The sequence below is a fragment of the Humulus lupulus genome, chromosome 7 (assembly GCF_963169125.1).
Source record: "Humulus lupulus chromosome 7, drHumLupu1.1, whole genome shotgun sequence".
NCBI lineage: Eukaryota > Viridiplantae > Streptophyta > Magnoliopsida > Rosales > Cannabaceae > Humulus > Humulus lupulus.
In genome coordinates this window covers 67102863-67129814 of record NC_084799.1, presented here as the reverse complement: position 1 = coordinate 67129814, position 26952 = coordinate 67102863, and the positions used below count along the sequence as shown (strand labels likewise).

The window sequence follows — 26952 nt, the reverse complement described above, 5'->3', positions numbered from 1 at the left end:
TAATTGTTATTATTTAATTATATGCATATTCAAAATGAGAAAAGAAAAGAGATCTATTTATAAAGCTAACTATAAAAAAAGTTATTCAAATAATCTTAGAATTCAACAAAACAAATTATCTCTCAGGTGTCCTTTTTCATTTCCCTTTATACCATATTTTTGCCATTTTTAAGGTTGATTGCTATGCTTTTGTTCGGCTCTTCATGATTTTCTTTGTTGATTTTTTTTAATGAAATTTGTTTCAGGTTATCTATGTTTGTGTGCATTTAACTGTCTAAATACAATAGTTTATTATTCATGTAAAAAGTGCAATTAACTATAACCAAAATTGTGGTGATGATATATATTTGATAAATTGTAGTGAAAATCAACACACCATAAACCAAAAAACACACCATAAACCAGAAAACAATTGATCAATAATCAATCTTAAAGACAAAACTGGTTTAATCAAGGAATCAAATCAAAAAAGAAATGAAACATAAAGAGGAACACAAACACATACGTGGTTCGAATGAGGTGTTGGCTAGACACCACTCTACTCCACTGCCAAAACCAGCCCCAAGGGCTTGACAATCTCTTTATTGATTCTAAGTTTCAATCTGTAAAAAGACAGTGGTTGTCAAATATGATATGTCATATATTGAATTGAGGCAGAAAGCTTTCTATTTGGGTTCCTATCATGGTCCTTTCTGCTCTGTTCTTTTCTTTCTTCTTCTTCTTTGCTTTTCTGATCTTGTTACAATTGTTAGATACATTTCGTGAATGATTCAGTGTCCTTGTAAAAAAGGATTTCCTTTCTCATTGATATTTCTTTTTATTCTTTTGCATTCTGATATTTATGATGTTACTTCTGTCCCATTTGTTTCCATGTTACATCCTCTAGATTGACCTGAGGAGGGCAAACAACACTGAAATTATGCTCACAAAAGTTAAGATGCCGCTTCTTGATATGATGGTAAACTTCTACTTGAAGATCTTATTTTTACTTGAATAATCTGGAGATATGGATAGTTTTATCTCTTCAATGTGGATACAGATTCTTTGATATAGAATTCTTAAATGAAATCCTGTGATAATGGGTTGGTTAACTTAATTTGATTTGTCTATTTTTCTTTCATTACGTATGGGCAATCGGTACTTTCAGCCTGGGACTGAAAACAACACATATTTAGGATTTTGCGAGATCAAAACATGAAATATAAGGATAATTTTTATCCTTTTTCGTTTCACATATTTTTGAAGTCTTTTTCCTCTATAGGTTTTGATAATATGGAACAATAACATGTTTGGTTACTCTTTTTGTGTTTACTTAACACTAGTGGCATGCATCTTCTCAGGCTGCAGTGCTAGCGATGGATGAATCAGTATTAGATGTTGAACAGGTGGAAAATCTAATAAAATTTTGTCCTACTAAAGAAGAGATGGAACTTCTCAAGGTGAGACTTTAATGCAAGTTACATTGTGCTCCTTACCAGTTTGTTAGCAAGTCAGTAATTCAGCTTTCAAAATACAGCATTATGACTTGTTCTGTTACTCTTTCTGTTGCTGGCTATGACCATTTATGATATATGATTATCAGGGTTACACAGGTGACAAGGAGAGCCTGGGAAAGTGTGAACAGGTAAGAAGCATTATTCATCTTTTCTTGTCCATGAATGACTTTCTATGATTAAAGTACACAACAGTAAAATGTTTTGAACTTATTGATTTATTTTATTAGTTTCTTACAAACTCCTTTATTTCTTTTAATTTCCCTCTGTTTATTTACTTAAAAGAAAAACAATTTATGTAATAGAAACTTGGAATTACTACTGTTGTACATCATTATTGTCCAGTTTAAATTTAGCTATTTACTTGTCAATTTGAGAGCATATAGATACCTTTTGAATTCTATCATGGCCGGAATAGTCCCAAAAGGTCATTTTTTATTTTGTTATGTTTTAAATATTTCAGTATTTTATGGAGTTGATGAAAGTTCCTAGAGTGGAATCAAAATTGCGAGTGTTCTCTTTCAAGATTCAGCTCAACTGTCAGGTTTGGTGATATTTTTTATGCTTTTCATTGGTGGTTAAAATATTATTATTATTACAATCTATATTGTATAATTCTTCTCATCGTCTTACAGATTTCAGAATTTAAAAAGAGTTTGAACACTGTGAACTCTGCATGTGAAGAGGTAAGCAGCTCCTGATGATGAATTTTTTCTTGCAGAATTTGATATCTGTACTGTATTGACAGATCCCTCACTACAAGAAAAAATGCTTTTAATAACACCAAAAATGTGTTATCAAAACATACGATAACACTTTCTGATGTGTTAAGACCGACTATGTTATCGTAGGTCAGGGTACTTTACATAACACTTTATCAGTGTTATACAGATGTGTTATGGTACTGTCAACGATAACACAATTTCTGTGTTATTTTAATATATAGACAACTGTTGAATTATGTTATTTATAGCGATTATATAACACTTTTTTTGTGTTATACTACACTTTAGTATAACACTTTTTTTGTGTTATACTACACTTTAATATAACACATTTTTTGTGTTATACTATACTTTAGTATAACACATTTTTTGTGTTATACTACACTTTAGTATAACACATTATTTGTGTTATATAATGATGTTTTCATAACATAATTCTTTGCATAAAAAGTGTTATTGTAATAGATATTATAACTCAATTTTCGTATTATTGTTATATTTAGATATGTTTAAATTCTCGTTATATATTTTATTTATATAACACTAATTTATTCTATTATATTTTAAATTATTTTATATAATTAAAATTAGCTTTCTAATATATACTAGCATCATCAAATGAACTTGATTTTCAAATAACAAAAAGTAAGAACATTCTACATTGAATTAACAATCCACAATTTAGTTTAAAACATTCAACACTGTCATCAACAACAAAATATTCTTTAAGTATTCAAGGAGTCTAAAAGTTACTACTTTCAACACAAAGAAATAACGCTTCGCTGGATTTTTCCAATACTTTTGCATCATCCATTGACAGGTTCTTAGAATTGTAGCTGTTTGATGGTTCTTCAATAACCTCTTTTTCAAATCCATTTTCCTTACCATTCTGGAGCTTAACTGAAGGACGTGTTCTCTTCAAAGGTGACAACAATCTAGTAACAGCGGCTTCAACATTGGCTCCACATATTGGCTCTTTTAAATAAGTAACAAAAGGGGTACTGATACCTTTCCCTGACAACCCTTAACATTGTCTGACGGGCACCTGAAAAATCCAACTATCTAAGTTAGGAAATCCAGCAGAAGTCTAACAAGCAGTCTGAATAGATGATCCAAGACATAAAATGACTAGGATACAAAAAATTAAAACACATATTTCTCAAAAGCAGATAATATAGCCAGTATACACTTGACTTGGAGCGCTTGAACTTTATTCATGCGGACTTCAGCTTCTTAATGAACAAGTCTTACTTATGTAACGCCAATAATTATTTTAATTGATACTATAATCCCCTTTTGAAATTACTTAGTTAAAGCTATTTTTCAATAGATGGATTGGCAACACCAGTTTGTACATCACATGTTTACCAGTGCTATTTACCAATTACATAAGGATAGGGATGCAAGCTTACTTTTCATGTGGTCGATGAATTATTTCAACTCTGGATCTTCCCACGACGTTTTTTGAAAGTCTATAAGCCACAATATGGTCATCCTCCATAATTGGAGCCAATAGCTCTGAGGGGTTTTCCAAATATCAAAAAATCTTATGTTCATAAACCTGGCAATCGAAATTACAGTTACTCAATCACTAGAACTAAAATTAAGGGAATAAATAAAATAAATTGTAGCAGATATCAATGGAAACCAAATTTACCTCTGCAAACAGAAGAATCTCATCAACATTCAAGCAACAAGCATTACTTAGTTGTTCACTAAGATCTTTACAACAACCTTGCTTTAGCAAACTAATAGTGTATGGCATAGGAAGACCACTTCCATCGCCGTAAAACACAGTCACGGTTATTTTCCGAGTTGCAGTTGAAGGTAGCGGCAACGACAAATACATGAAGGGATCAAAAGTGATTGAAATATTTCCACATGCTGGGCAAACCAGTGTCGACTTATATTGACCCTGACCATTAACATATAAACATTGTAAGAGAAGAAAATACTTTTGTACCAGTAGAGGAAAAAATAAATGCTTATGGTTCAAGGAAAGAAGAAATATAGCTTTCAAGAAAGAAGACTTTAATTCCCACTCACCTGGCAAACATCCACTATCAATGAGTCATTCCGGGCCCTGTGATTTTTCCAACACTCAACGGCAACTTCCTCATCTGGGTGACCATCTGAATCCTTTGCTTCTATGTAAGGTTTTCATTTAACACGATTTAAATCCTCATGCAGTCCATCCAACAAGAATGCAAGAAGTTCCTGCAAAGAGAAAATTTTATGACATGAAGCAATATAGTGATAGTAAAAAAGAGTAAACTATAAAAATATATTTTTATATATATATAGGAGTCAGTTCAATAGGTATGCTTCTTTAGCCTATTGATAGGAACAAATAATTTGTATGAAAAGTAGTATTTAAATTTTTTGGGGATTGATGATATATGGATAAAGGTGATATATGGTGGACTATAGATTAAAATCAAGAAGTCAAACCTCCCCTTTCTCCTTTTGTTGACTTGTAAACATCATATCCATCATCTCAGAGAAGAAAATAAGAATCAAGACCCAAACCAACACTAAACTATTATCCCTTTTTTTCCTCAAGAAATGTGAGCTAAAACCCTAAATAAAACATACTGTAAAGAACGCCCTAAACTAATACTTACACAATAGTGGCATAACATAGCTTATAAAAGAATACCATCCGTTATTAAAGTCTCAGGGGGACTTATTTAAAATCATGCAAGTTGGCGCCATAAGTTTAAAATAAAACATAGGTTTTTATGCAGAGTTCAAAGAAAACCAATTAAGTTAAATAACATAGTCCCACTGATAATTTAGGAAAAAGTCCCTTAAAACAAAACATAATTTAAATGGCATTCTCCGTTGATCGTTTTATCGTCCATAGGATTGCCCCACGCCATACACCCCATGATGACGAACTCCTCACGTCACCACGCGTGCCATAGAGAAATCCTATTTTCTACCTGGAAGGAAAGTAAGGGGGTGAGCTAAAAGCCCAGTAAGGAAGTACAAGCAAATAAGCAAGTAAGAAAAACAACAAACAACCAAATACTAACGTTCATCTAAAAACATTATGGTATATCATAACATAATCGTAACATTTCATCATAACATAACATAAATGTGACATATCAACATATCATAACATAAATGTGACATATCAACATATCATAACATAAATGTGACATATCAACATATCATAACATAAATGTGACATATCAACATATCATAACATAAATGTGACATATCAACATATCATAACATAAATGTGACATATCAACATATCATAACATAAATGTGACATATCATCATATCACAATCATACAGCATACATGATGAGCATGGAACGCTAGTTGTCCATGTCACCCTATGAGGTAAACAGGAGATCACTGGTCCTTGAATAACCTCGGCGCGTCCGCCCTAGGAGTCACGTCTCAATGTCCTTAGTAACTCGGTCGATGTATCTGACATCGAAATCTGTTTGATGTATCTAACATCGTATTCTGTTTGATGTATCTAACATCCATACACATATCACATTCAACATTTCATCACATTAAGGCATTCATAATTTCATAACAGTTCATTCATATAACAGCCTTACCATTCATAGCATAAAAATCATAAAATCTATCTAACTTCCTTACCTCAGGTCCAAGCTAAGAATTTCACAATCTTTTCAACGAGCCTATATCATAATCAAAATAACGTTTCTTAGGTTCATAAAATTACTATTTTGCCCTTCCATACAACTCATGTGTGCATGGGCCATGCACTCATGAATACAGTTACACTAAAACATGCAATTATCGCCAAAAGAATAATGCCCGTTCTACCCATTTTACTAACATGATTGTTTTATAAAAATTACATATTTGAATAATAATCATGATTTTGGACGTAAAAGTTGATTTGCATGTAACATGCATACGTGGGAACGTTGCGTAATAAAGACGTTTTTCAAAAACGATAATTCTACATTTCTTGCTTTTATTGTTTGAAAATCAATAGACATATTACATGCTTTATTTTTCTTAAAATTTCTAAGTTGATTAAATTTCTCAAAAACTTTATTTTATTTTATAAATTTATTTTATTTTAGCTCAAAATAAAATATGTGACATTTTCATTAAATAAATATTAATTTACCAAGAATTAACCAACAAGCTTGGATTTAATTAAAATACCTATTTTTAACATGTTTCTTTAGAAAAATATATTTTATTATTGTGTTACAAAAATGATGTGAAAAATATATTTTAAGTGTGGAAAAATACATTTTGATTTAATTTATTTAAGACTTAGTTTCTAAGTAGTAAAAACCCATATGTGACAATTTAATAACAATTGTTAACCTTTTTAAAACAAACTTTCAGCCACTATTTATTTTATTAAAAAATCACAAATAAATAGAGTTTAAATATTTTTCTCAATCAAAATAAAGAAAAATCATTATTTATCAAAATATGCATTTCATACCATTAAAATATCATTTTTCAATATTACCATAACTTAGGAAAAATAATTTATTCCAAAAATTAATCAAATTCATTTTTAGTGAAACTTTCTTCACATTTTATTGCAAAATTCCAGCAACCATTTTTTATCATTAAAATCACCATATTCAATTTTATAAACTCATTTTTTTCTCAAAATTCAATAAAAATTCTGTAGGAAATTAATTGAGTAAAATATCATAACATGAGACTTAAAATCCTCTTTTAATTTCATAAAAATTAACATATTCATCAAGAACATTATTTATGCATGCAACTCATCTTTTTATCAATTTTTACCCAATTATTTGAAGAAAAAAAACAGCAAGCTTAATTCTTTGTAAAACTCAACTTTTGTCTCAAAAATTACATAAAATCATTCATGCCTATAATCTCATTATGCTCTTATAATATGCATGATTCTACTAACATAATCACATGAATCCTTTTAAAATCATTTGTTGCAATTCTATGAAAACCAACAAAACCTTTTCAATAAAAATAGCATATAGTAAATTTATACCATATTCACATATGCCTTATTTTAACCTAGCATATTTCTATCATTATTTTCATGCATCTCATAATTTAATCATTCAAAATATAACATGCATCTAACAAAATTTCATGATCAAAATATCAAGATTACCACTTATTCTCTTACCCATATATCATAGATCCTAAAACATGGATCAAACATATTGTAAATCACACAACATATCAAGAACACCCTTGGGTGTACCTAGGCCGAAATCACCTTACAAGTGTTCATAGATTATAACAATTTTTTTATGCATAGCAAAATCAACATCACAACCCTTAAACACAAATCATGCCCTCACAAAAAATCCAAATCCTATACATCAATCCTACCCAAAATCAACCATTAGCACCATTAGCAAAACCTCATATACAACCCACCAAAAACAATATAAGGCTAAGGAAAAGACCATTACCTCTCTTGATTGTAGAATCAAGAACACAAAAGATCAATACCACAAACTCCACACCCTTGTTCAAGCCTAGGGTTTTTATGGGAAAGCCACCATGAAGAGAAGGAAAGACCCAAACACACACAAGAAAATAACACAATCAAAATCATATTATCAAATAAAAAGATTATGTAAAAGAGAAAACAAGAAGACATACTCTAGGGGGTTCCTCTTCACTTTCTTCTTCCTTCTTCCTTTCTTTCTTTCTTCCTCTCTCTCTCTCTCTCTCTCTCTACACGCCACTCTCTCTCTCTCTCTCTCTCTAGGTCACGGCAGCCACACACACACACACAAGAGCAATGGCTCTTCTCTCCTTTCTTAGCCCCTTTATCACAAATCCTCTCATAAAGTCTCCCCAAACAATATTAAGGTAAGTTTCCATTTCTCTCTTATTTTCCTTGATTTTTCTTTATTTCAAAAATATACAAAGAGATAAGATATGATCATGCCTATCCCCAAATGATCATGGTCTTCAAGTCTTGACTTTTTTACCATTTTAAGGAAATATTCCATTCCCACTAGGTCACACGCCCACTCCTCATTTCCCTTTTCTTTTCGTCTTTTTTTTTTTTATATAAATAAATTACTCAATTAAATCTAAAATAAGGAAACCTAAAATGTGTAGAAAATCTACACATGTGCACCATGCTACCATGCACTAGCACACACTAAATTACTAGGGTGCATTACTATCTATCATGCACCTTAGTGCATTCCACCATAGCTCACATAAATACCTCATTTGTCACACTTAAATAAAATGTAACACTAATAGTAAGATAACATGTTATACAATTAATCACTTATTAAATTAATTAACCAAAACATTTCTAACAATTAAATAAAATAACAAACAATCAAATAAAACAAATAAACAATTAAATAAAATAACAACACTTAAATAAAACAATTCATCACACTTAACATTTAAATCAAATAAAGCACAAAATTTAAATAATCTAAAAAAAAATATTTTGGTGCACTACAATATACCCTCCTTAAAAGGAATTTCGTCCCGAAATTCTTTCTTACCAAATAACTCAGGGTATCTTGCTTTCATGTCATCCTCCAACTCCCATGTTGCTTCTCGTTCCGTACTATTCTTCCACAGGACCTTGACTAGTGGAATCCTTTTGGATCTCAGTTCCTTGATTCCCTTCTCTAAAATGCGCTCAGGCTGTTCATCATAACTCAAGTCCTGCTTCAGCTGTAACGGCTCGTAACTCAACACATGAGAGGAGTCTAACACATACTTACGCAACATCGAGATGTGAAAGACGTTATGCGTTTCAGCTAATGCTGGGGGCAATGCCAAACGGTACGCAACTTGCCCTATCCTGTCCAATATCTCAAATGGACCGATATATCTAGGGCTTAACTTCCCTTTCTTTCCAAAACGCATCACACCTTTCATCGGCGAGATTTTCAAGAAAACAATCTCGCCTACCACAAACTCAATGTCCCTCCTCTTGAGGTCAGCGTAGCTCTTTTGCCTACTCTGCGCAGTAAGCATCCTTTGGCGTATCTTCTCAATTGCCTCACTGGCCTCACTAACTACTTCAGGCCCTAAAATCCGTTTCTCCCCAACTTCATCCCAGTGCAAAGGAGATCTACATTTACGCCCATAAAGCATCTCATAGGGAGCCATCCCTATGGTAGATTGGTAACTGTTGTTATACGAGAACTCCATTAGAGGTAGATATCGGTTCCAAGACTCTGAAAAGTCCAACGCACAGCACCTCAACATGTCTTCTAATATCTGTATAGTTCGCTCAGACTGGCCATCAGTCTGAGGATGAAAAGCAGTGCTGAACTTCAGTCTTGATCCCATAGCTCTCTGTAGCCCTTTCCAAAAGTTCGATGTGAAAACTGACCCTCGATCAGAAATTATCGACTTTGGCACCCCATGAAGTCTCACTATTTCACTAACATACAAGTCAGCATATTGATCCGCCGAGTATGTGGTCTTAACAGGCAGAAAATGAGCAGACTTAGTGAGTCTATCTACTATCACCCACACTGAATCGTGCTGCTTGGTGGTTCTAGGCAACCCTACCACAAAATCCATTGTGATATCCTCCCATTTCCATTCAGGAATATAGAGCGGTTGAAGCAACCCTGCTGGTCTCTGGTGTTCCGCTTTGACTTGCTGGCATGTCAAACTTCTAGCCACAAACTCAGCAATGTCCCTCTTCATTCCATGCCACCAATATAGTGCCTTGAGGTCTTGGTACATTTTCGTGGATCCTGGATGCAAGGAATAAGGAGTTGTGTGCGCTTCTTTCATGATACTTTCCTTAATTTCAGCACTGTCAGGTACACAAATCCTACCCTTGAATCTTAGCAATCCACCATCAGACACCGTGAAATCGCTGTTACCACCTTCTTGTACCAAAGCCTCTTGTTTCACCAAGGCTTCATCCAATTTCTGTCCTTCTCGGATTTGCTCTAGTAAGGAGGATTGCAATGTGAGGTTTGCCAAACTTCCTGTCACCATTTCAATCCTGGCATTTATGATCTCTTTCTGAAGAGGCATCTCTATCGCATGCAGTGCTGAGACACTCCCATGTCCCCGCCTGCTCAAAGCATCGGCAACTACATTTGCCTTGCTTGGGTGGTATAGAATCTCGCAATCGTAATCCTTTACTAATTCCAACCACCTCCGCTGTCTCATGTTTAGTTCCTTTTGTGTGAAAAAGTATTTCAGACTTTTGTGGTCGGTGTATATCTCACACCTATCTCCGTACAGGTGATGTCTCCATATCTTGAGTGCGAATACTACAGCTGCCAATTCAAGGTCATGAGTGGGATACCGCTGCTCATAATCCTTGAGTTGTCTGGAAGCATAAGCTACCACCTTCCCTTCTTGCATCAACACGCATCCCAAACCGTTCTTTGATGCATCACAGTATACCACAAATTTTCTGCCCTCAGTGGGAACACAAAGGATAGGCGCGGAAATCAACTTATCCTTCATGGTCTGAAAACTCTCTTCACATTTTTCTGTCCATGCGAACTTCTGATGTTTCCGGGTTAAGTTGGTCAACGGGGTAGCGATCTTCGAGAAACCCTCGACAAACTTTCTGTAATAACCTGCCAACCCTAAGAAACTCCGAACTTCTGAGGCATTCTTTGGCTGGGGCCAGTCTCTAATAGCCTCGATCTTTGATGGGTCTACTGCAATCCCATCCTTGGAGACTATATGCCCTAAGAAGGTTACCTGTTCCGGCCAAAATTCGCATTTAGAGAACTTGGCGTACAACCGATGTTCCCGTAATCTGTTTAGAGTCAATCTCAAGTGCTCTTCGTGCTCCTCCTTGGTCTTTGAGTAAATGAGGATATCATCAATGAACACTACTACGAACTTGTCCAAGAAATCCTTAAATACCCTATTCATCATATCCATAAAGGCTGCTGGGGCATTGGTGAGTCCAAAAGACATCACTAAGAATTCGTAGTGTCCATAGCGAGTTCTGAAGGCTGTTTTCGGTATGTCTCCCTCTTTCACTTTCAACTGATGGTACCCAGACCGCAGATCAATCTTTGAGAATACTGAAGCCCCTTGTAGCTGATCAAAAAGGTCGTCTATCCTAGGCAAAGGATACTTATTCTTAATGGTGACCTTATTGAGCTCTCGATAATCAATGCACATCCTCATACTCCCATCCTTCTTCTTCACAAATAGGACTGGTGCTCCCCATGGCGAATGGCTAGGTCTAATGAATCCTTTGTCCAACAACTCCTGTAGTTGGTTCTTAAGTTCCTTTAACTCTACTGGCGCCATTCGATAGGGTGTCTTAGATATCGGTGCAGTTTCAGGTGCAAGCTCGATCACAAACTCGATCTCTCTGTCTGGGGGTAGTCCTGGTAATTCCTCGGGAAACACCTCCGGGAACTCACAAACAATGTGAACATTTTCTGGCTTTAGTTCTGACTCCTTGGTCTTATCCACTACACTGGCAAGGAATGTCGAACATCCATGTTGCATCATATTCCACGCTTCCAGTGCAGATATTATGGGTGTTCGAAGGCCTGCTACATCACCTTTAAAGGAGAAAGCCTCTCCTTCCTTTGGCCTGAACTCTACGATCTTCTTTCGACAGTCTATCGTAGCCCCATGCTTGGATAACTAATCCATGCCGAGTATGACATCATAATCCAGTATACTCAGTTCTATGAGATCTGCTGGGCACTCTCTACCTTCTACCGTTACAGGTGTTGACGGTAACCACTTATTTGACAACATCATATCTCCCGATGGCAATAATGTACTAAAGTTATGTGCAAACATCTTACAAGGCATATTCAGTCTATCAATCACATTCATGGAAACATAGGAATGAGTTGCTCCGGAATCAATTAAGACTCTACACATTGTACCAGATATAGGGAGCTAACCTGTAACCACGGTATTGCTATTGGCCGCTTCGTTCTGAGTTAAGGCGAAGACTCTTGCTGGCACCAGATTGTTATTGGTATTCTATCCCGCCTTCCATTGTGGGCAATTCTTCCGCAAGTGTCCTGCCTGGCCGCACTTGAAGCATTTGTTGGTACCGGCCTGACACTCTCCTGGGTGTTTCCTTGTGCATTTAGGGCAGGTAGGATGCTCAACTCGGTTGCCCTGTTGGTTCCCACGGTTCCGGTCATTGAAGCGGTTATTGCGGTTGTTATGGTTCTGAGAGTTGTGGTTGCTGCTGTTCGGGACTGGAGGTCTAGGCCTTTTGTCAACCCCACTATTCTGCCCTTCGATAGCCTTTCTCTTGTTGTTCTCATGAAAGTTCTTGTTGCGGTGGCTCTCTCTTCTAGCGGCATTATCCTTCCATATTCGATCCTCCAAATATTCAGCCTCAAGAGCTCTATCCAATATCTCTGCATAACTGGCCACCTCAGCGCTGGTCATCCTAACATCCCTTGCTATCATTGGTTTGAGTCCCTTTACAAACCTCTGAACTCGCATTGCATCAGTCGGCACCACTTCAGGGGCAAACTTGGCCAATCGATCGAACTTCTGTGCATAGTCGGTGACCGAAAGGCTCCCTTGAACCAGAGTTATAAATTCATCAACCTTAGTTGCTAGCACCGCTGGACTATAATACTTCTTACTGAATGCCTGGACAAACTGCGCCCAAGTCATGGTATTTGGGTCATGGGTCTGTTTAGTCACGTCCCACCAAATACGTGCATCCATCTTAAGTAGATAAGCTGCGCAGGAAACCCTTTGGCGATCATCTAACTCCATATGATCAAAAATAGCCTCGACAGACCTTAGCCAATCTTCTGCCACCATTGGATCAGCTTTCCCCTCAAACGTCGGTGGGGCTTGTTTCCTGAAGCGTTCATATACTGGTTCAAACCCATAGGCTACAGGTTGTGGTGCAGGTGGTGGTACTGGCGGCTGCGGTTGTGCCACTGGTACTTGAGGTATAGGGTGCGTTTGAGATGTCTGTGGTGCTTGTCTAGCTTGCGCTAGCTCCTCATCTCTTAGTCTCAACTCTTCTCTTAGCCTTGCCACCTCTGCAGCCAGGTCCACAGTTGGCGCTGCTGGAGCTGCAGGTTGAACAGTTGGCACTTCAACATCAGGGATGGTCGTAGTTTCAGACCTTGTGGAGGCACCCTTTCCTTTGCCTCTACCTCTTCCCCTTCCTCCTCTTCCTCTGGTTGACATGATGATGTTCTAAGGCAATCACAGGAAAAATCGTAAGGAAGGAACTTGCATATCGATGGATATTTGTAAATCATGCATTCACATCACACCATTAAATTTGAAACAAAATATCCATAGCATTTAAAATATTCCAAAATTAAAAAATCCCAAAAAGTGTTTAATTAACCAAAACATGTTTCCTTAAAGTCTTAGGAAATTATTACTAATCCATCTTATTTATTGGCATCCCCATGCGACGATCACGAAGTGGACTCTAGTCCTCGACGGTGGACTCGTCCCCTGAATCATAGTTGAATATGTCCTCCGGAATGTGGTAATAGTCAGGCGCGCTTGCCATAATTTCCATCCTCGGGGTCGGACGCGGTATAGCACGCAATACTTCCTCCACGTCATATATCGACTCTAAACGTTCCTCTATCTCGCCATCATCCGTCATTACTAATACCAGCTCCTGATGATCTAGTTCGTAACTTACCAGAAAGTCGCGAATCGTGAACTCCATAGTGCTAAACTCCATGTCATCTATCACAACGCTATTCCATGACTGATTTAACTGTAAAAGAGCCTCTGGGTACATTGACAACGCCTCACACATTACCCAGTATTGTTCTATGGGCCAAAGCAAAGCTCCTCTCTTATTCATCATTCTTTGTATACGTTCGCAAACCTCTTTCGTCGTCTTTAGGACCACTACCTTCCAATCGTAGTAGTCCTCGTCAAGCTCAACTTTAGGAATTGCACGAATCTCCTTAATCAATTGTTTCTTTGTTGATCTTAATACAGGAGGCATATTTACTACAGCAGTTAACAAATAGAAACATTAAATAAAATAGAAACAAGTAATAACACATAAGCAAATACTTACGACGCGGTGAAGTGAGATTTTCCCATCTTTACCGTGTATGGGGGGGGGGGGGGTCCTTGGAAAACATGGACAACCGTCTCTGATACCATTTGTAAAGAACGCCCTAAACTAATACTTACAAAATAGTGGCATAACATAGCTTATAAAAGAATATCATCCGTTATTAAAGTCTCAGGGGGACTTATTTAAAATCATGCAAGTTGGCGCCATAAGTTTAAAATAAAACATAGGTTTTTATGCAGAGTTCAAAGAAAACCAATTAAGTTAAATAACAGAGTCCCACTGATAATTTAGGAAAAAGTCCCTTAAAACAAAACATAATTTAAATGGCGTTCTACGTTGATCGTTTTATCGTCCATAGGATTTCCCCACGCCATACACCCCATGATGAAGAACTCCTCACGTCACCACGCGTGCCATAGAGAAATCCTATTTGCTACCTGGAAGGAAAGTAAGGGGGTGAGCTAAAAGCCCAGTAAAGAAGTACAAGAAAATAAGCAAGTAAGAAAAACAACAAACAACCAAATACTAACGTTCATCTAAAAACATTATGGTATATCATAACATAATCGTAACATTTCATCATAACATAACATAAATGTGACATATCAACATATCATAACATAAATGTGACATATCAACATATCATAACATAAATGTGACATATCAACATATCATAACATAAATGTGACATATCAACATATCATAACATAAATGTGACATATCAACATATCATAACATAAATGTGACATATCAACATATCATAACATAAATGTGACATATCATCATATCACAATCATACAGCATACATGATGAGCATGGAACGCTAGTTGTCCATGTCACCCTATGAGGTAAACAGGAGATCACTGGTCCTTGAATAACCTCGGCGCGTCCGCCCTAGGAGTCACGTCTCAATGTCCTTAGTAACTCGGTCGATGTATCTGACATCGAAATCTGTTTGATGTATCTAACATCGTATTCTGTTTGATGTATCTAACATCCATACACATATCACATTCAACATTTCATCACATTAAGGCATTCATAATTTCATAACAGTTCATTCATATAACAGCCTTACCATTCATAGCATAAAAATCATAAAATCTATCTAACTTCCTTACCTCAGGTCCAAGCTAAGAATTTCACAATCTTTTCAACGAGCCTATATCATAATCAAAATAACGTTTCTTAGGTTCATAAAATTACTATTTTGCCCTTCCATACAACTCATGTGTGCATGGGCCATGCACTCATGAATACAGTTACACTAAAACATGCAATTATCGCCAAAAGAATAATGCCCGTTCTACCCATTTTACTAACATGATTGTTTTATAAAAATTACATATTTGAATAATAATCATGATTTTGGACGTAAAAGTTGATTTGCATGTAACATGCATACGTGGGAACGTTGCGTAATAAAGACGTTTTTCAAAAACGATAATTCTACATTTCTTGCTTTTATTGTTTGAAAATCAATAGACATATTACATGCTTTATTTTTCTTAAAATTTCTAAGTTGATTAAATTTCTCAAAAACTTTATTTTATTTTATAAATTTATTTTATTTTAGCTCAAAATAAAATATGTGACATTTTCATTAAATAAATATTAATTTACCAAGAATTAACCAACAAGCTTGGATTTAATTAAAATACCTATTTTTAACATGTTTCTTTAGAAAAATATATTTTATTATTGTGTTACAAAAATGATGTGAAAAATATATTTTAAGTGTGGAAAAATACATTTTGATTTAATTTATTTAAGACTTAGTTTCTAAGTAGTAAAAACCCATATGTGACAATTTAATAACAATTGTTAACCTTTTTAAAACAAACTTTCAGCCACTATTTATTTTATTAAAAAATCACAAATAAATAGAGTTTAAATATTTTTCTCAATCAAAATAAAGAAAAATCATTATTTATCAAAATATGCATTTCATACCATTAAAATATCATTTTTCAATATTACCATAACTTAGGAAAAATAATTTATTCCAAAAATTAATCAAATTCATTTTTAGTGAAACTTTCTTCACATTTTATTGCAAAATTCCAGCAACCATTTTTTATCATTAAAATCACCATATTCAATTTTATAAACTCATTTTTTTCTCAAAATTCAATAAAAATTCTGTAGGAAATTAATTGAGTAAAATATCATAACATGAGACTTAAAATCCTCTTTTAATTTCATAAAAATTAACATATTCATCAAGAACATTATTTATGCATGCAACTCATCTTTTTATCAACTTTTACCCAATTATTTGAAAAAAAAAACAGCAAGTTTAATTCTTTGTAAAACTCAACTTTTGTCTCAAAAATTACATAAAATCATTCATGCCTATAATCTCATTATGCTCTTATAATATGCATGATTCTACTAACATAATCACATGAATCCTTTTAAAATCATTTGTTGCAATTCTATGAAAACCAACAAAACCTTTTCAATAAAAATAGCATATAGTAAATTTATACCATATTCACATATGCCTTATTTTAACCTAGCATATTTCTATCATTATTTTCATGCATCTCATAATTTAATCATTCAAAATATAACATGCATCTAACAAAATTTCATGATCAAAATATCAAGATTACCACTTATTCTCTTACCCATATATCATAGATCCTAAAACATGGATCAAACATATTGTAAATCACACAACATATCAAGAACACCCTTGGGTGTACCTAGGCCGAAATCACCTTACAAGTGTTCATAGATTATAACAATTTTTTTATGCATAGCAAAATCAACATCACAACCCTTAAACACAAATCATGCCCTCACAAAAAATCCAAATCCTATACATCAATCCTACCCAAAATCAACCATTAGCACCATTAGCAAAACCTCATATACAACCCACCAAAAACAATATAAGGCTAAGGAAAAGACCATTACCTCTCTTGATTGTAGAATCAAGAACACAAAAGATCAATACCACAAACTCCACACCCTTGTTCAAGCCTAGGGTTTTTATGGGAAAGCCACCATGAAGAGAAGGAAAGACCCAAACACACACAAGAAAATAACACAATCAAAATCATATTATCAAATAAAAAGATTACGTAAAAGAGAAAACAAGAAGACATACTCTAGGGGGTTCCTCTTCACTTTCTTCTTCCTTCTTCCTTTCTTTCTTTCTTCCTCTCTCTCTCTCTCTCTCTACACGCCACTCTCTCTCTCTCTCTCTCTCTAGGTCACGGCAGCCACACACACACACACAAGAGCAATGGCTCTTCTCTCCTTTCTTAGCCCCTTTATCACAAATCCTCTCATAAAGTCTCCCCAAACAATATTAAGGTAAGTTTCCATTTCTCTCTTATTTTCCTTGATTTTTCTTTATTTCAAAAATATACAAAGAGATAAGATATGATCATGCCTATCCCCAAATGATCATGGTCTTCAAGTCTTGATTTTTTTACCATTTTAAGGAAATATTCCATTCCCACTAGGTCACACGCCCACTCCTCATTTCCATTTTCTTTTCTTCTTTTTTTTTTTTATAAATAAATTACTCAATTAAATCTAAAATAAGGAAACCTAAAATGTGTAAAAAATCTACACATGTGCACCATGCTACCATGCACTAGCACACACTAAATTACTAGGGTGCATTACTATCTATCATGCACTTTAGTGCATTCCACCATAGCTCACATAAATACCTCATTTGTCACACTTAAATAAAATGTAACACTAATAGTAAGATAACATGTTACACAATTAATCACTTATTAAATTAATTAACCAAAACATTTCTAACAATTAAATAAAATAACAAAAAACCAAATAAAACAAATAAACAATTAAATAAAATAACAACACTTAAATAAAACAATTCATCACACTTAATATTTAAATCAAATAAAGCACAAAATTTAAATAATCTAAAAAAAAAAATTTGGTGCACTACACATACCCACAAAAATAGAAGCAAAAATAAGTATAAAACATTAAGTATAAACATATAAACCAACTGCTAAAGAACCAAAATATGCCACTTAAAACAGGTTGTGAAATGTGTTTGTATGCTCAATGGTCAAAATGCATGTTTAGAAGAATTGATTGCAGAACTTGAAACTCTGTCAATATGTACCAACAAGATAAGAGAATTATCTACACTATTGCTTACTGTTAGCCAAAATACCCATATAAGTGAATCCATAACAAGTTTTAGTTGATGAAAAGTGCACCAAAAGCACCCCAATAAGGGATCAAAATCATTGGGTCAGATCAAATCATTAGTTCCATGTGGTTGTTATTTCAATATTGCTGCAAGCCCAAATATGAATGAAAGCTAAATGGTAATTGGCACCAATCCTTCCATAACTTCTACAATTTATTTTAAAATCACAATAAAGAAAATGGAAAGGGGATATTTTTAATATAGAATAATGTACACTAAACAAATAGAAGAAGAAAAAACATATTTAAAATGTCATAAACAGAGAAAATAAAATATGATCACCATTAAATAACATTATAAAATATTCACCCAATTATTTAAAACAAGTTTTTCTATTATAAATTAATATTTTTAATGAAAAATAAACTTAATCTAACTAGCTAATCCTAAATGTCCAAAACAAGAGAGAAATACACAAGCAAAAACATACCATGGACATGAGTGCAAGGAGTGTTCTCAGAACAATATATATAAATATATATATTCAATTAGTACTGTATTATATATGTTCCAATAAATTAACAAGCAAGAATAGAAATAAGCATTAAATATGCATGCACAAAAATAAGGCAGAAGCAAATGAGGGAACACTTGAGAATAGGCATTTCAACACAACCCATGAAATCATAAACTTAATTTAGGATCAATAGTAATAGAATTTAAATTCAAACCAGATGCATAAAAAATAAATCACATGAAAACAGAGGAACGTATCCACAATATGGCACTAAAACTTCAATCCAAAGTCAAAAAACACAGCAATTCATATTAGTGGCAAATTCTAGCCATCAAAATCTACGGCTGACCAACTTTGAGGATATGCAAGAGAGTACTATAGTATATATATAGTATATGTATGTATATATAGATTATTCTGTCTTTGGCCATCAAACAATTTTAGTTCTTTCCCATTTCAAATCCAAAAAAAAATAAGCCAAGACAAATAAAAAATACACTTACAAAATTATGCCTTCTTATCATTTATATATATCTCAATGCTCAGAAATGCAAGTCCAAAAACAAAATTTTTTAAAAATTATGAGATAAGAAAAATGCCAAAAGCTCACCAGTTCCTGAAAGAAAGAACAGAACCTCATCATCTGCATGGCCAATAATTGCAGGTCCCATGAACCAACATAATCAATGTATTCATTGCCATCAATATCCCGCATGTGAGAGCCCTTGGCAGAATCAATGACAATAGGTTGTCCGCCGACAGATTTAAAAGCACGAACAGGGTAATTTACACCTCCAGGCATCAACTCCTAATAGGTGTTAACATGAGTAAATAATTAGAGAGAAACTAATGCACGATGTCTGAAAAACAGAAGGAAAATATTAACAATATATATTTATATGTATGAGTGTATATGTGTGTGAGATAAAAAGATCTTCTAAAGTCAAAACAAATAAATGTTGAAAACATTAAATATGGAAATCAAGCAAACCCCAAATATAAACAAACTAATAAAAAGGTTTAGCTAATATACTCACTCTGCAGAAAAGAACAAAAACATTTTAATGAGAGAAATTATACCAAATGCAAAATTTATGTGCTGAAAAAAAAATTGACTCTTTTGTGCAGCCATTCCTCGCTTAAAGCTTTGTAAAGCATAGCCATCCTGCAGTTAAAAAGTCCCGTGAGCATGAAAATAATTAAATAAGCTAATGTGTTATGGTGAAACATATTGAATGAAATTGAATATTGGAAATGTATAGTTTCTTGTTGTTTTCCAATTTACATCTCTCTTCCAGCTATTTAGATGCATGGTTTTTGGGAATGGTTACTAAACTAGCACATGCAGAAAAATGAATTAGTTAAGAGAATTCATATTAGTCTGAAGGAGTTCATTTGATTTCAGAACTGAGTAGACTAGAGATCATTATACTCTCTACTTGACATTCAAACAAATCTTTGCAGAACAATACCTGCTCTTCTCTCGAGATAGTATATCGTTCAGCACATATCTCTGCACAAACTCCCATTCCAAAATCATTATAGACATCCCACAGGCCATCTTTAAGCATGCCATCAATAATTTGTTCATGTCCTAATCGAGATCCTTTTCTAAAAACAGAATGCAAGTCAGACTGGTTTATGGAGACTTTCTTGCAATAAATTGATACAAATGAGTTTGTCAAACACATACAATAAACTTAAAAATCTCGTCATAAAGGTAAATGAAAGGGTTTAGATAAATGTACAATAAAAAAATTTATTAAAGCAAGTCTTGCTTGTTGAATCAAAAACCACTAATACCATATAAACACACTTTTCAATCAAGTGAAGCTGCAATAGATCCGAGACTCATGTACGGTCCATTTGAGTTGTTAATAATTAATTGCTATACATGACCAAGTTGAGCACATTGAACCATTTCGTAACTAGACTAGAGTTAAATATTAAGCTTCAAATTTTTCCAGTTCCAGAAGAAAAATGGTCTGACCTTACATCTCGAAGGTACTTAGGAGTATTAGACATACTCTCCATTCCACCAGCCAATCATGAGCTCCTCAAGGCTTCAGCCAGTCCATAGGTGAAACCTGAATACACTCCACCATCCAGTCCTGCCATATACATATATATGTATAAGCAAGAACACAAACAGAGTGAGTTTTAAAGTATAGACTTGGAAATGTTTATCACATTAAATAGAAATAAAAAAGAGGAAAAATCAATAAAATGCGTGTTGCATATCTAAAACCAAAAAACGAAATTGAATTGAACTTACTTTCTGCTGCTTCTGCAATTCTTCTCACAAACTTAGAGTTTACTACACTAATGTACGTTTCCTGGCCTAGATACCACGAGTTTAGATTGTCTATTTGAAGGTTCCACATGCCACTATTGTCTAGAGAAATCAAAATTGTTGTCCAAGCCCTGGGAAAGACCTGTAACCAGTTGAAAAATCATTCTGTTAACAAGACATGATTCACTTCTGACAGAATATGGCTCTTACAGAAATCCTCTAGAGTTTGCTTCCAAATATAAAATTTATATGAAAAACTGACAAAAAAACACATGCCACAATTGCTTTACGAAATTACCTCCTGATTATAGACACACCACATAATCTCTTACAGAAATCTACACCAGTATACACGGACTCTGCGAAAGACAGGAGATGTAAATTAGCTATCAGCAATTACAGTTTCAAGAAATTGGACTCTCTTAGCGAAATCAAAATTAGAAAAAGAAAACAAAATAATGAAGGTATCAGCTATACAGCATAAACTAACTTTAGTCTTTGAACAGCAAACATGCATATGAAGCATGGGTCCTAAACTGTCATATTAGGACAGTGAATATTAGATTTTCCTTTTTAGAGATTTGCAGTACTGACAACATAATGCTTTGCTTTTCTAATATGAGTAGTGGCACTTAATTGTTGAGGCTAAACAGTTAATGCCCTCACATTCAGACAAGAAGCTAATGTTACTCATATGCTAAAAAATTTCCTGTTTAAAAAAAGAAAAAAGGAAAAGTTACAATATGATAAGTAATTTTTCACATATAAGCTGAAGGAACCCATTAAAAATGAAAACAGAAAACTGAAAGGGACAAAGAACTAAAAAATTCCATTTGACTATCAGCTTACCAGTTGGAGTGACCACCTGTTTTTTTGTAAATGGCAGATGTCCCAGACCATGCTCAACGACCTCGTAATAATTTCAAGATCATTACTCATTGACTAATCCCATTCTCAAAATGCAAAACTATAAATAAACCATTCTCAAAATATATGATTCCCTCTATGCACATAACAAGGTTTTTTTGCAATCTATCACATAAATGCAAAATCAAAGCAAGGAACAAAGACAGATATAGAAGTTTGTCATGTATTCTCATTAGTTATACCAATTAAGTAATGAACATCAAAGGCTAAAATGGCTTGCTCTTTGTTAATTTATTCCAACAAAAACTGAGAAATTACCTTATAAATCACTGAGTTTGTGAGCATTTTTCTTGCTCAAATTTGACTCTTTCTCTCCATTTCCAGGCATAGTTAATTCTTTCGCAAAAATAAGTGCCTAGCAAAGAACCAACATCAAAAACTCCCATGAAAACAAAATAAAGCTGAGAGCACATCAAATTACCCTATACAAGTTATTCATGTTCTATTTTATTTGGAATTCAGCAAAAAGATCTGTAGAACATAATATTGTGTTTTTCAATAGGATTTTGATTTCAGTTTGAACAAAACAAATGCATGTCACTTGAATCAGCATCCAAAGAAGATCTGAAACTAGTTTTTCAGAATTACAACTAGAGAATGAGATAGTGAAACCATTTTTCAAAATCCCAAAACCTAAATTCTCAATCTAAACAAGTCATAACAAAACATAAATAGAACCAAGGAAAGCTTAAAAACACCCCTGAATTTTTATCAACAACTCCATTAAACACCTGATTGCCATCCCAATTTTTAAACTTACAAGCATAATGAAAAAAAATACACTCTGAATCTTTAAACAAGAGGGAAATTTTTTAGTTCAACAAGTGTCACATGTAGATGCAATTGTTTTAAAAGTTAAAAAAAGGACCCATGTGTCATAGAAATCACTCCACTGTGATATTGAATCCTTGATTTTTAGCTTGTACATAACCAAGTTTTGCAATCTATCACATAAATGCAAAATCAAAGCAAGGAACAAAGACACATAAATAAAACAGAAAATAACTGCTAAGTATATTGGCTACCTCGTGAATAAGCAAGCCATAATAAGAAGAGAAACGTCAATATAACAGCAAGCAAAAATTATCCATTTCAGAATTTTACCTGGTCAGCACTATGAATCAGAATTTCTCCGGTCTCTTCACCACTGGAGGTTCCACCATCCACCTCTTCATGGGTCATAGTATCAAGCAAGATTTTAATAGGCCTACCATGATCAATTCGAAGTTTCAAAAGACAAGCTATTACAGTGCTTGGGAAATTATGCAAGAGAAAAAAATATAAGTTCTAGAATTAAAATTGGTAGTGTTAGTTCAAAACAGAAAGAAAAGAGAATTGTGAGTAGAAATCTTGTTGTTATTCCTATGAGTACCAATATGATGCATATTCATTAAAAAGAAAAAGATAATACACTAATCTGGCACTTCATTTTTAGACCAAGTTACAAATACCAAATTGCTTCTCATAGATTGACCAACCTATATTTTTCATTATACTGAAAAGATGGGAATCAAAAACACTAAAGACCGATTTACTAGAGAAATGATAAAAATAAAATATTTTGTATCCATTCATGATAAGCACCCAATTAATGAATAAACTACATTTATACAAAGCAAAAAGAAAAAGGAAAAAGACTCACATCTGGAACGACAATCTGAGCATCAAAGATCTCAATCAGTGGGGCATTAGATGAAAAGCTTTGATTTCCAGCGCTGGCAAATTGAACACGAGAAAAATGATTAATTTTTAGTTATTCTCTGTATAATAAAACTATTATTCACATGGTATTGAAATACAAATATTCTGGTTGCCTCTCAACTTTTTTAACAGCGACAAAATAAAGAAAAATACTCATCTACTATTATATAGGTGTGCCAATTCTAACTGTGCAAACGATTAAGGCACAGGAGATTATTAATACACAAAGAAACACACAAAATACCATTGATATTTTCATAAGACAAGCCATACAATTCATAAAAAAGGATCCAAAGGAACAAACAGATTAAAACAAAATAAAACGTGAAATTGCATAAAGTCGATGATATAACTTGATAATTTGCAACTTGCAACAACATAGTAGCTCAAAATAGTAAATGGCTGACTAACATTTGTAAAAAAAGAAGAATAACCTAAAAAGTAGACAATTTATCATGCATATATTCAAGTAAACCTTCCAGGTAACTTGTCACCATGTTCTGAAATAAAGTCCTAAAAAATCATAAAAATAGCAAAATATTATATCATAAACATGCTCCTTAAATTCCTATAATAATTAATCAGTGGTCCTAATAATGCACACTAGCAAACACCTCATTGCTGATGGAAATAAAATGCATTTATGTGATGACTCGAAAAAGCACAAGGGACATTCGCTTTTTAATTGAAACATAAATCCTGAAAAATGTAATTATATTTCCATTTTCATCATGAAATGTTCAAAAGTAGGCCACTTATCTGAAATTTTGAACTTATATTACTCTTTGTACTATCAGCTTCATGATACAATATTCATGTCAAAGAAAAAGATGCCTCTTGTGCATACATAATGACTAAAAGATAATGTGAACGCAGTTCCATAGGTAAGTAAAACACATTAAATATTTTAAAACATAATGGGTAAAGATAAGTATTTAAGTGGAAGCTGTACTCGAGTGAACTAAAGGGTGAGATGAAAGGGGATACTATTTTAAATCCTTCTCATCAAAAATAAATGAAAGAGAATACCTGCCCAATGGACATAGCTAATTCTCCCAGCTGCTTCCACTTTGATTCACTTTGGGGTTTGGTAGCAATTTCTTGAAAGCCAAACAAGCAAATTAATTTGTAAAGAATAGAACTTAGATTGGGATTGTGTTTTAAGCTCTGACACCAAACAAAAAGTAAAACACCTTCATATTTGGTTTAAATGCAAAATAAGTGAAGCTAGAAACTAACCTTCTTTAGGTCATCTCTCCAAATTGCAAGATCGTGCCATTAAAGCTGATTCAGGTATTCGGTTACGGTCTAACTCACCACCCTCAAACAGTTTCATATGGAAGCTAGTCTGAATCAACCAACACAAGAAATGTATGTTAGGAGAAGAATTACACCTCAAGAAGATATAATAAATAAATAATTTAATTAGAGAAATTCACATTTTACCAAAATTTCAAGAAGAAAGAAGAGGGGGCTCGGACCCCTCTGCAAGATCGAGCCACCCACCCCCTCCGTGAGACCGAGCCACCCACCCCCTCAACGAGACCGAGCCACCCACCCCCTCCGTGAGACCGAACCACCCACCCCCTCCGCGAGACCAAGCCACCCACCCCCTCCGTGAGACCAAGCCACCCACAACCCTGAGCCCGTCGTTTTCACAAGACCCACGAGCCCCTGCCATTTGCGTAGTTTGCCGATGATAGGGAAGGTCGGGCTTCATAAAGACAGGTGAGAGAGAAAGAGGGAAGGAGAGAGGTCTGGTGGGAGAAAGAGATCCGAGAGAGAGGAGATGTGCCTCTTCTCAGGATTTGTCTTCCGTGAAGGGGAGTGAGAGACCGAGAGAGATAGGTCTACGGGAAATGGGTCAAAGGGAAATGGGTATACCAGGAAAAATGAGACACGGGCAGGAGGAGAAAGATTGAAGAAAATGAGATTGGAAATGGGTATAGGGGAAATGGGTACACGGGAAAGGAGAGTTACTGTACACGGGAAAATTGGCGCTTTTTATTTTATTTGCCGCCTGAAACTTTGATAATATACCATAACTCTTTTTAAATAGTATTATAATGATGTGTTATGGTAATGGGTGTTTGGTGTAGTGCCTGTGCTACTTAAATTCTTCCATGCGGTTTTGAGAATCTGTTTTGACTTGGGTAGTTTTATGCTCTGTTTAATAGGTCCGGAATTCCCTCAAATTAAAAGATATTATGAAGAAAATTCTTTTTCTGGGTAATACTTTGAACCAAGGGACTGCAATTCTAGTCATAGAAATTTAGTTGCTGCTGTTGACAATTTGTGGTATCTAAAAGATGAAATACATACTGTAGTCTTGAAAAAACTTTCAGAAAATGGTAAGAGCTATGTGGGTTTTACAGTTTTATTTTTGTATGATACTTCAAGCACTGATCTGTAGACTTATCTCAGTTTTTGGTGGATCCTACTCCATTTTCTAGGATCTTGCATGCAAAGGACATCAAGTGAATTAGATAGAGAGGTTAAGAACTTCAGGGTGCATTTACTGACCTGTTCTTGAAGCATAACACTTTCAAAGAAACTGCAAAGCCATCGAGATATTGATGCAAAGAATGGAAGAATGTATTTCACTAATTTTTGTATACATTTGTTGTTTTGTATTTAGTGATAAAGGAATCTGAATTGGGCATAAATTATGTTGTAATATGATTTCTTAAGCCTAGACTAGTAGACTAAATATTGTAATTACATTTGAGTAATTAATAAAAATCTATTTATGTTACCTTATTTGGCTTCAACTTTCATATTTGTTTCCCTAGTTTTGTGTAAGTAAAAAAAGATTATGTTTCTCTAAGCTAATATAACACATGTGTTATACTAAAGTGTAGTATAACACAAATAATGTGTTATACTAAAGTTTAGTATAACACAAAAAATGTGTTATACTAAAGTGTAGTATAACACAAAAAATGTGTTATACTAAAGTGTAGTATAACACAAAAAAAGTGTTATACTAAAGTGTAGTATAACACAAAAAACGTGTTATACTAAAGTGTAGTATAACCCAAAAAAAGTGTTATATAATCGACTATAAATAACATAATTCAACACTTATCTATATATTAAAATAACACAGAAATTGTGTTATCGTTGACAATACAATAACA

The 26952-nt window shown here is 34.1% G+C and overlaps 1 protein-coding gene across 1 annotated transcript; it reads left to right on the top strand.

Annotated features, from left to right (window-relative positions):
• The first annotated feature begins 746 nt into the window (after positions 1 to 746).
• On the top strand, positions 747 to 26088 carry LOC133791806 (formin-like protein 20). Its single transcript, XM_062229721.1, has 6 exons — positions 747 to 958; positions 1341 to 1439; positions 1583 to 1624; positions 1957 to 2037; positions 2129 to 2179; positions 25990 to 26088. The coding sequence occupies exons 1-6, from the start codon at positions 920 to 922 to the stop codon at positions 26086 to 26088; spliced, it is 411 nt and encodes a 136-aa protein (XP_062085705.1). The 5' UTR covers positions 747 to 919.
• The last annotated feature ends 864 nt before the right edge of the window (positions 26089 to 26952 follow it).